This window comes from Limulus polyphemus, unplaced genomic scaffold (assembly GCF_000517525.1).
Source record: "Limulus polyphemus unplaced genomic scaffold, Limulus_polyphemus-2.1.2 Scaffold1442, whole genome shotgun sequence".
In the NCBI taxonomy this organism is placed as follows: domain Eukaryota; kingdom Metazoa; phylum Arthropoda; class Merostomata; order Xiphosura; family Limulidae; genus Limulus; species Limulus polyphemus.
The window spans coordinates 32740-44667 of NW_013667052.1; the positions used below are offsets into that span (position 1 = coordinate 32740).

At 35.6% G+C, this 11928-nt stretch overlaps 1 protein-coding gene across 1 annotated transcript in view; it reads left to right on the plus strand.

Annotated features, from left to right (window-relative positions):
- The first annotated feature begins 5405 nt into the window (after positions 1 to 5405).
- Positions 5406 to 11928, plus strand: part of LOC106463587 (endochitinase-like) — a 29848-nt gene continuing 23325 nt past the window's right edge. Inside the window, exon 1 of the mRNA XM_022391118.1 lies at positions 5406 to 5524. Coding sequence (XP_022246826.1) covers positions 5482 to 5524 — 43 coding nt within the window. The 5' untranslated portion in view covers positions 5406 to 5481. The remainder of the gene's footprint in view (positions 5525 to 11928) is intronic.

Genomic DNA, 11928 nt, shown 5'->3' on the forward strand with positions numbered 1-11928 from the left:
ATGATAACAATTGTTGTTGTAAGAAATGGCCTATATAAATAGTGTTACAAAGGTACTGTGTTTATTGTGTATCAACGCTCACATGATAACAATTGTTGTTGTAAGAAATGGCCTATATAAATAGTGTTACAAAGGTACTGTGTTTATTGTGTAGCGTCGTCAGCAATGGATAGGGAAAATAAAGTGAGGTTGGAATACTATTATTATACATTCTTCTAACTCTTGGAATTTTTAAAGCTACATAAACCATAGGTTAAAATGTGTGACACATTATAACACCACCCGAGGGCGTTAAGCATTATTTTATCAATTTAATGTCTGGCCCGGCATGGCCAGATGGTTAGGGCGCTTGACTCATAATCTGAGAGTCGCGGGTTCGAATTCCCGTCACATCAAACGTGCTCGCCTTTTCAGCCGTGGGGGCGTTATAATGTAACGGTCAATCCTAATATTCGTTGGTAAAAGAATAGCCCCAGAGTTGGCGGTGGGTGGTGATGACTAGTTCTCTCAAGTCTTTCACTGCTAAATTAGGGACGGCTAGCGCAGATAGCCGTCGTGTAGCTTTGCGCGAAATTCAAAAACAAACAGAGAAATTTATTGTCAATTTGTTTTTGGAGCTGCGAAAGTCGAATTTTTGTGCATAATAAAAACGTTAGTAAGATCATAGACACTCTGTTCTATTAGATGATTATGAAACTTTTAATAAGATTTTTACCTAATGGTGGTAACTAAAATCATATTGTAATTTCCATTATTACATATAATATGCGACGTACATGTTTAAATACAAGTTTGTGGATCTTCGGTGTTTACATGGAAGAGTAAAACTGGATAAAATTGAATTTCCAACTGCACATTGAGCTTTTAGAATTACACAAGCCTCTCTGAACTACACGTTAGAATGGCCCTTGATGAAAAAAGAAATTAATTACAAAAATATCTAGCATCAAGGAGGTTAGAAAACTGCTTTTCTCTCTGTGAGAAGTTTAACCCTAAACAGGGCCAATATATAGAACATCTTTGGGGTAAAAATATTTCTGATAAAAACATAAAACGGGGCGTTGTTCACATTTAGGGGAATACCCTGATTGGTGTGACCAGATACAGATCCAAGCAACTTCAAAATGTGAGTCATGAAAGAGACACGTTAATGGAGTCACCGAAAGTACAATGTCCATACCTGTGCACGGTTGGCTTGTTACAGTGAAATTGGGAACTAGCAGAACACGATAACTGTTCCTAAATGACAACATTCGTTCACACTATGAAAATAATAACATTGTATCTTATAATGGTTGGAGACGACTTGAATGGGTAATGAAGAAAAACTTTAATATAAGTTTAACATAACAGCAAACGTACAACGTTTTGACAAGGTTTTGTCATCATCAGGTACCCTCTCGAACCTTGTCGAAACGTTGTACATTTTCTGTTATGTTAAACTTATATTAAATTTTTTCTTCATTACCCATTCAAGCCGTCTCTAACCATTATTAGTCTCTAAGTGGGTTCCTCGTCATCGAACATTGTATCTTGCTAGGTTAAAACAAGCAATTACTGTTTTGCCCTATTAAAAGATATTCAAGGTGTTTCCTCAGAAGGATGGTCAATAAACTATTTAATCTGTAAAAATCTGGGTTATGTCTAGACAGGTTCAGAGTAGCCCTGTAAAGAATTGATTTAGTCAGAAGAACTTGTTAACGTAGTAATACGCCATCTGGTGGCTCAGTGATAAATCTGAGGACTGAAATTCAGGTTTCGACACCCGCAATAGCGAGATTACAGATAGCATGTTCAGTAGCTTTGTGCTCAACAAAAACAAACTTAATAAACTTATTATTGTGTTTAGATTTGTTTGTTTGTTTGCAGTTAACCACAAAGCTACACAATGGGCTATATGTGCTCTGCCCACCAATTTTTCCAAACTGCTCTGCAGGAAATGCAAAGCTATTATTCACTCTCAATTAACTCATTTATAAATGGTGATTAAAACTGAACTAACGCTATTCAGGACTATAGGTCTAACAGGACAGCCATTTGTTGTGTAGTTTAGATAAACCATATAAAACCCCACAGTGAGGTCAACAAATTAACCCCCTCTCTCCGTGCCTAAGCGGTAAGTCTGCAGGCTTAACTAAATTTATTTAAAAACTCATCATTTGTATTTTAAATATTTTTTTTTAATCTGATCTTTTCTTAATTAGTTGAACCTTCGTCTAGAATGTTTTTTTTTTTCTATTCTGATAAAACTGTCTGTATTTGTTGTAAAACCCTCCCTATTAACAATATATATAAACATTAATTTAAACTGAATTCAAAACGTTTTAAAGTTCTCAAATGTTTTGTTATCGTTAATTGTCATTTGGATAAACTACTTTGACTGTGTTTGATTAAATAAATATAAGTAAAAAACAAAACGAGGCTATACCTGAAACTACAACATCATCGAAATTCCCGCCATCTAGTGCTTGATTCGGTAAATATTTTCAAGGAAGGCCTATATTACATAATATGTTATTATTTATCTACAATTTAAATCAATAAAATTCAATAAAAACGAAAAATTAAATTTTTCATGCAATTTCCGAATTATTTTTCAATATTTTTATTTCGTATTCTAACTATTAACTATTTCCATGTATATTTTAAATAAGCTATTAGAGTGTTTAGAAGCTGATAAAAAATTCATTTTCTAATATAGTCCGCTACTGAATGAAGCCTAATTTAAAAGAGACATTACAAAGTTCTATAAACACAGCAATGAGGTTCAACTTTAGCGCCCATTTTACTTGCACTTATTGTAAAATTCTTTCAAAATATAACTCCCCAGACAAAATTTACTTCTTGGGATACTCTTTTACCAACGAATAGTGGGATTGCCCGTAACATTATAACGTTTGGAATTCGAACCCGCGACCCTCAGATTGCGAGTCGAGCGCCTTAGACACCTGGCCATTCCGGGTCGTAGCAACAACCTAAAAACTACAATCTGGTTCATATTAAAGTTTACTTCATACGTTACAAGTATAGAGGGCTTGCAACGTGTAGATGTTTGACAAATTCTTTTTGGATCTACATAATAATCCATCTTGATTTTTTTTACTATGAGGTTCTTGTTGTAAACTAACTTCTCTGGATTATATGTTCATTTCAGTGTTTTGCAACTTTTAGTATAAAAACAAACAAACAACAGAATTAATATTTTGATGCACGGAGCATTTAATTTATTCGATTGTTATAGTTCTTCTCAAGCACTTGAAATTTGTGTAAAATGTTATACAAAGGAATGACTTAATGATTTCATGTATAAAGATGTAATATCAGAAAAGCTTGCCCCTATTTTTCTTAATTTTTTTAAACCTCAAGTTTATATTAATAGTTATTTTCGTGTTACAAATGAAAATTCTACACTTTAGCACCCCCCCCCCCTTTTGGTTCATCGGTAAGTCTGAAGGTTTAGGATTTAATCAGGATTAGAGTGAATTAATCTGAATTAATCTATGATACCTTAGGCGTGGTTAAATACGTCAATTGGAGGGTTTAGCCTCCTGACTACAAAACTGTAATTAGATCTCAAATCGGTGAAGAGATGACGGAGCTATGAGCTAAAAGTTTGTACTTGAAAAAACATAAACAAACAAACTCAGAGCCGTTCTATGAGCCACTATGCCGCGGCTAAAAATAGGATAATTAGACGTCCCGGATCTCCAATTGTCCGAGATATGTTTCTGGAAAATGGCACTGTCCCATAAAAACAAGATGCTCAAAGATGTATCTGGACATGTATCATAATGCAATTCGTACTTAAATGTCGTTAGTGATCTCCAAGTGTTAACATCAGTGTTTTCTGGGTTTGCTGTTAGTTATCGAATAGGTCCAATCAAACATATCTATACCGCGAATATGTTCAATCAAAAACGCTTCTATCACTAGAATATCCAATCAAACACGCTTCTATCACGAGAATATCCAATCAGACACACCTTATCGATGAGTAACTGCAATCAGTCACACCTTCACAAGGATTAGATGCAATCAAACACATCTATGCCAGGAGTATGTCCAATCATATGCACCTTTACCACGACTATGTCCAGTCATATGCACCTTTAACACAAGTATATCAAATCAAATACACCCATTCCCACGAGTATATCCAATCAAACACACCTTTTCTCATGAGTATGTCCAATCAAACTCACCCTTCCGTCTATAACCAATTAAACGCACCAATTAAACCATAAGTATGTCAAATTTAGTCAAATGCACCTCTATCACGAGTACACCCAATCAAAATCGCCTATACCACAAATATGTCTATAATCAAACATGCCTGTACCTTGAGCAACCTGAAAAACAAAATTCTAACAACTGTGCATCCTAACAGTCCTGACAGAATTTGCTGAAATATTGGTAACGGTCTCTACTCTTCAATGCCTGTAAGCGTTTTCAGGTACAGTTTTTGGTTATTAAGTTTAAGCAATTTTAAAAAGTGCAAAAAACTTTTACTGAAAGTCAAAACGAATATAAAATTGACACATTCCGTCTTAATAATTCTGGCTTACACTTAATAACTTTCATTCTTCAGTACCAGCTCGTATTTTTATCTACTTTTTTATGGTACTAAGGTAAAGTCCATATAAAGAAAGATACACGTAAGCAATAAGGATTTGGTTTTGGTTTATTTTGAATTTCGCGCAAAGCTACACGAGGGCTATCTGCGCTAGCTGTCCCTAATTTAGCAGTGAAAGACTAGAGGGAAGGCAGCTAGTCATCACCACTCACCGCTAACTATTGGGCTACTCTTTTACCAACAAATAGTGGGATTGACCGTCACGTTATAACGCCTCCACGGCTGTAAGGGCGGGCATGTTTGGTGGGAAAAGGATTCAAACCCCCGACCCTCAGACTGAGAGTCGAGCGCCCTAACAACCTGGCCATACCGGGTCCAGCAATAAGGAACCTTAGAAAAATACCAGGAACTTGAAACGTCTGTATCTTCTAAGTACTCCAGTGAAATTCAGTTATATGTGGTTTATTATTTCCACTTTTTACTACACGCCAGTCTTTCCCAAAACCTTAATAGTAATATCCTTTCCTATACCTCAAAATAAAAACACCTAAACCATTAAGCAACCGTTAAAAAAATTCAAACAAACATATATATATATTTACGTGTAAAAATGGTATTCTATTCTACTTGTTTCGCAAAGCCGGATTTTAATGTACATGTAAGTTTTTTATTTATTATTTGTCAGAGACATTCATTCAAGCTTACGTAATATATTTATCAGTACACCTGGTACAACATAGCCTCCTAACCTGCTTGATGACGTAGATAGAGGTCCTGACGGTCAAGGGGGTAACAAGTTTGTGTTACCCTCACATAGATATTATAGTTTAATAAACAACAGTAGTGGAAAGAAAGAAATCTGAAGGAAAATTGGCGGTTTGGACCAGTGCTATAATTTGGACTCGTGAATGACAAGTCTGTTTGTTTTTTCTGAGATTCTACATGTTGTAGGTAAGTAAAGAAATATTGTCGATTAAGATGCTGGATCGTGGAAGAGGAATAATTGAAATAACCGAAATATACCCACTCAAAATCCATATTAAAATACGATTCTTTGTGAAGATTTATTAGATATTTTCATAGCACCTGAGTGGATGAGAACATGGCGGAACACTATAGGGTTAGCACCACGGGAGAGCTTCGCTTAAATAACAAACTTCAAATTAGAATCGTGATAAACTTTTGTTATTTATTTGAAATTCCAAATTGGTTTAATCATACATTTCTCGTGGTTAGGATTATTTATTTTGTTTGTTTTTCTTGAACGAGTAAAAATCGCTCTTCGGCTGGTAAACAGAAAAAAAACCTAGTCAGTCTTTGTGGGGGTCAACAAGCACTTTATAGTTCCTGATGAACATGCGAAATATCGGTATTTATTAAGATGTGTTCTCAGAAATCGACTGTCACCCGTTAATTAAGTCGTAAAACTTCAACCCCGTCTCACAAGTGTTTGAAATATGTATAGTCTACGCGGAAAACAGAAACAAGCAAACAAAAAAAGATAACTTTTATTAATATCAGATAAGTTTGAAAATGGGAAGAAACGTTCATGATACAGGAGTAAATCACGTCATTGTCCCTAAGTGATTTAAATTGCTGTATGGAAGTAAACTATGGACTCCTGTATGTAAGTAAACTATGGACTCCTGTATGTAAGTAAACTATGGACTCCTGTATGTAAATAAACTATGGACTCCTTTATGTAAGTAAACTATGGACTCCTGTATGTAAGTAAACTATGGACTCCTGAAATTATTTACTATCGTATTTGTAAATTACCAGTTTTGTTTGTTTGTTTTGAATTTCGTGCAAAGCTTCACGAGGGTTATCTGCACTAGCCGTCCCTAATTTAGCAGTGTAAGACTAGAGGGAAGGCAGCTAGTCATCAGCACCCACTGCCAACTCTTGGGCTACTCTTTTACCAACGAATAGTGGGATTGACCGTCACATTATAACGCCCTCACGACCGAAAGGGTGAGCATGTTTGGTAGAACGGGGATTCGAACCCACGACCCGCAGATAGCGAGTCGAGCGCTCTAACCACCTGACCATGTCGGGCCGAGAGAACGATGGATGTATTAGAAAGATTTTATATCGATCTGTAAAGAACGTGGCGCCATTGCGAATCGAGCTCTCTCACCAGCTGGGCATGCCGGGTCACCAGTTTTGTACAATACTTTTTTTGTTAAAGGTTTCAGAAATAATTGATTTATGACAAATTCAACACAAAAAAACACGAGAGGAAACAGAAGCCCAAAGATAAACATCATTGTTGTTGTTTTACGAAATAATAGTGGTGACTTTATTCCTGACGGATTATATAATGAAATCCATTATACAAAATTGCTCATCTTTTGTTTTCTTTTTTTTAAATGAATATATTTCGTGACAGTAAATATCAAACTCCTGTGTACGAGGTCTCCGTGGAATATTATATTTACAAGATAAATAAAAAATTGGGAATTTAGAAGCCTGCAAATGGAGATTGTAAACAAAAAAATTAAGCAAACAAGGTTGGAGATACTGCAGACATTATTTACTCAAACTACAAACCCCTATTTTGGTTCCATGCTGTTACCTAGAGTTACATTTCGTGGAGTCAAAATAGGGATTTATAGTTTGAGCAGAGCTGTTTGTAAGATATTAAAATTATGATGTTTTTAGCTTATGTAAAATATAAAAGAAACAAATCTGTTTTTCAATACCCTCCACGACCTTCGAAGTACCTTATTCAGTATTCTGCAAAAGGCTTGAGTGCAACATACGAATCCCTTTTTTGTTGTAGGCTAACAAGAGAATAATTATAAGAAGAAGAATTACAAACTGGCCGTTTTGAGCGGATTTCTTTTCCTTGTAAGTCTAACATGAGATCTATTTTCTACATTTTTATATGTGTACAGCCTTAGCAGTCAATAGTGAAGGTTTTAAAGTGTTGTTTGAACTGAGTCTTTACTGTTTAAGGTGCTTTTTTGCCCGAACGTTCTGTTAGGCTTTTGTGCAATTCCTTGCGATCCCTATTATGAACCACTATCGTGTTTCATGATACGCAGAGATTAACAAAGAAGGCGTTAAGTTAAAGAATATTCTAAGTCATTCTATTGCATGCCTGCCTAACTTTATTGGAAAGGGTGTGGTGGAGATGGGAGGGGGGCTAAATCAATCTAACATAGTTGTTAATAATAGTGTATGTAAACTAACTGAAAAAAAAATGGGAAAGGCGTGTCCCCTACTCTACCCTGAGTGTTAGGCTCTTATGTTCCATTGCTATAATTTTATAACATAATCTATAATATTAGCTATTTCTGGAGAAATTGGATCATTTCTGTCCAGCTTACTGTCACTAAAATGTTTCATTTAAACCTCGTTTTCATAGCATTCACTACCGGAGGGTATCCAGTTATTGTCATTGAGTAAATTCATGTTTTGTGTGCTACAGCACTATGCGCAAAAAAAAAATTATATATAAATAAATAATAATGATATATAATAATTTGTCAAAGAAGATTGAACAATTTCATTCATTTTTGCGAACCCCTGCAACAATATTTGTAGTATTGTTTGTTCATATTGTTGTGCAATTTGGTGCATAAACACATAAATAGTTTATAACAATATGTTCAAAGAACCGATGATCATCACTTGAACCGCTAATTCTAGGGTTAATAATAAAATACGAATAGAACACTTTGTTCATAAAAGAACCCCTCATTAAACGTAAAAAAATAAAGTAATTACATAAAACATAACATAAGGAAGAGTATAATAGCTTAGGATTGGGTAACATAACACGAGCTATGCAGATCTTTCTCCCAGGTCCCCCGGTGGGATAGCGGTAAGTCTTCGGATTTACAACGCTAAAAACGGGGTTTCGATACCCGTGTGGGGGCAGAGCACAGATACAGATAGCCCATTGTTTAGCTATGTGCTTGACAACAAACAAACATACTCTCTTCCAGCTATATCGATGATAAGAAAATACGCCCCCCAGATAGCCCATTGTTTAGCTATGTGCTTAACAACAAACAAACATACTCTCTTCCAGCTATATCGATGATAAGAAAATACGCCCCCCCAGATAGCCCATTGTTTAGCTATGTGCTTAACAACAAACAAACATACTCTCTTCCAGCTATATCGATGATAAGAAAATACGACCTCCCAGATAGCCCATTGTTTAGCTACGTGCTTAACAACAAACATACTCTCTTCCAGCTATATCGATGATAAGAAAATACGCCCCCCCCTAACATTTAAGCGAGTATTTTTTAAACTGGTTTGTTTTAATATAATTTGTGTTCCTGGTTTGAATACTAGGTCTATCATTGTATCATTGGGTCAAACAAATAATTTGATACATCACGAAGTTTGGGTAATTTTGTACGAGGCAATTTACACGTAAAATACATTTGAGGGAGTAATTTAAGCGATTATTACTTCTCTTTGATCGAGTTCTGAATATTTAAAACAATAGTAAGTCACGTGGCTAGATAGATCATTAAAACCTCCTAATCTCATAAGTTAATCAAACACTTGCCAATTTTTTTTTATGACTGCTTGTAAATCTCAATGGATTGTTTTTCTACTAACACGTTGAGTGACGATTGATGGTAACCGATATTACAGAATATCACTAGGCTCGAGTCTCCCGGTTGGACAACGATATATCTACGGATTTATGACGCCAAAAACCAGGGGTTTGATTCCCCTCGGTGGGCACAGCAGATAGCCCGAAGTGGCTTTGCTATGAGAAAACACACACACTAGCCCCGACGCTATGTTTATTTATTTGTCGAATTTCCAGGAAAGCTACTGTAGAGATATCTATCCAATTTTGAAGTGATAGGCGAGGAGAAGGACACCGCCCATCGCCAACTCTCGGGCTACTCTTTATCGAGCATGTTCGATGACGTGCTTCGATTTCGCGACCCCTAGACTGCGAATCTAGCGTCCTAACCATAAGGCCATGCGAGATCTCGTGAGCTATGAAGTGTAAACACGTGCTTCAGTCATAACGCTGGAATTATGAGCTCGATCCCTGCGGCGGACACGTCGCAGATAGACTCGTTGAACAATTTTAAGGGGAAAACTAATAGACAAAAAACAAACCTACTTGAAACCATGTAAATATTTGGCATGATTGGGCATTTTTCCTGAAAATCGTATACTCAAATTTTGTTTATATGACACGTCGAAATACAGTCACTTATACCAAAATAAGAACCAGAGTGAAGTGAATTTGATATTACATGTTAATATTCGTGGCGTACTTTAGAAAGACACATTGAATTATTGAAAGGAAATTACGCTTTTAAGATAAATTCATGTATATATACATATAATTTTTCATTTGTGATATGCTCTGAATTTTATAGAATAAACCCATCCCTACAAGTGACAGTATTAAACCTACTGCGATCTTAGTGAGCAGGTTAATTAAACGTGAAACTGCTCAATAATATCATTTAAAACACGACTGATAAAAAACTAATATTTTAAAGCTTATTTACTTAAATATTTAAAACATAATCTCAGTGTAACTTCAAGATTCAAAACTCAGTATGCAAACCCTAAATCTGTATTTTTGTATTTGGGGCAGAGCTAGTAATGCTGTCTATCGCCATTCCTAATTTAGAACTACTAACCCTAAGTGGTTGACTGTCACTTTCACAACGCACCCACAAGTGCAGGGAGTATTTTATGGAATCGCATGGCTTTGAACCCGGCTCGCCAGCTCCGAAACCAAGAGCTCCATCCCGTGTTTCGATAAAAATAAAAGATTAATTTAATTAAGAAGTACGTGTCTCATATAAACTTATACTTTATAATAAGTAATGTGAAATATAAAAACATCTGACTTTATTAAAGGATTATTTCTTGTGACTAAAGGCATAGTATTTCGTTAGAATAACGACTGATTTTCCTGTCATTTGCGAGATACCACCGATACGAAATATCCTGACGATCTTTTAACCAAACACAATTATTTGGAGTAAGTAAATAATAATAATAATAATAATTACGTATATTAAAATGCAATCATGTTTCAACAACAACAACAACTTTTACCCAGAACTTCAAAGTAATGTCCCACTGTGATTATAAATAAAACGTATATGAAACATACTTCTGTAAATAATGAATAAAAAATCGGAAGAAAATTACTTGATTAAGGAGAAATTATACCTTTCTGAACAACTGTGAGAAACGTTTTACTGGCTAATTTTTTCCTTTATCGTATGCTTCGGCTTTGACTTATAGCACGTAAAAATCCATTAAAAAATCCATCTGGGTTTGATAAGATTAACTTGACCTTGTACTAATGTTTCGCAAGTAATATTTACAATACATTAAGAACGTTTTACTTATGGTAGTCCGTAGTTTCATTCTATCATTATCGTTATCAGAGGCTGTGTTAATGTTATTTGTCTGTTTATTACATAATCTTCGCGCGAAGTAACACGAATGGCTCTCTCTCTCTCTCCCAATTTTCTTGGGTTACTCTTTTCTGAGCGAATAGTGGGATTTGACAGTCACTCTTATAACATATAACTCTTATATCCTAAAGTACTAAAAGCGTTTTTTACGGCAACGGGCCGCAAAAACTAGGTTTGTTTTCAATTTCGCGCAAAGCTATACGAGGGCTATCTGCGCTAGCCGTCCCTAATTTAGCGGTGAAAGACTAGAGGGAAGGCAGCTAGTCATCACCACCCATTGCTAACTCTTGGGCTACTTTTTTACCAACGTATAGTGATATAGACCGTCACATTGTAACGCCCCCACGTGAATGTTTGGTGGGACGGGGATTCGAACCCGCGACCTTCAGATTGCGAGTCAAGCGCCCTAACCATTTGGCCGTGACAAATCAAATCAAAATCAAATTAAACATATTGATAAACATCATATCAACAATTGGAAATATGTTTACTGTGTACATGATGTGAAAGGTATCAGTTCAAAGTTTCATTAACAACAATATATATATATATATATATATGTATATGTAGCAAAAAACCGAAACGTTTAGTAAACAGGAAGGTAGATCATGGAAAATTAATCCCCCCCCTCAGCTTCTAGATCTTGAACTATGACCTGTGAAGAGTAAATCTGATACTTTAGGACAATGTTGGGGACGCAAAAAAAAACATCGAAAATATACTAACATGACTACGGTTTGATTCTTTTCTCTTCAGCTAGGCAACTCTACTAACATAACTAAGGTTTGATTCTTTTCCCTTCAGCTAGGCAACTCCACTAACATGACTAAGGTTTGATTCTTTTCCCTTCAGCTAGGCAACTCCACTAACATAACTAAGATAGCTGAAGGGAAAAGAATCAAAGGGCAACTCCACTAACAT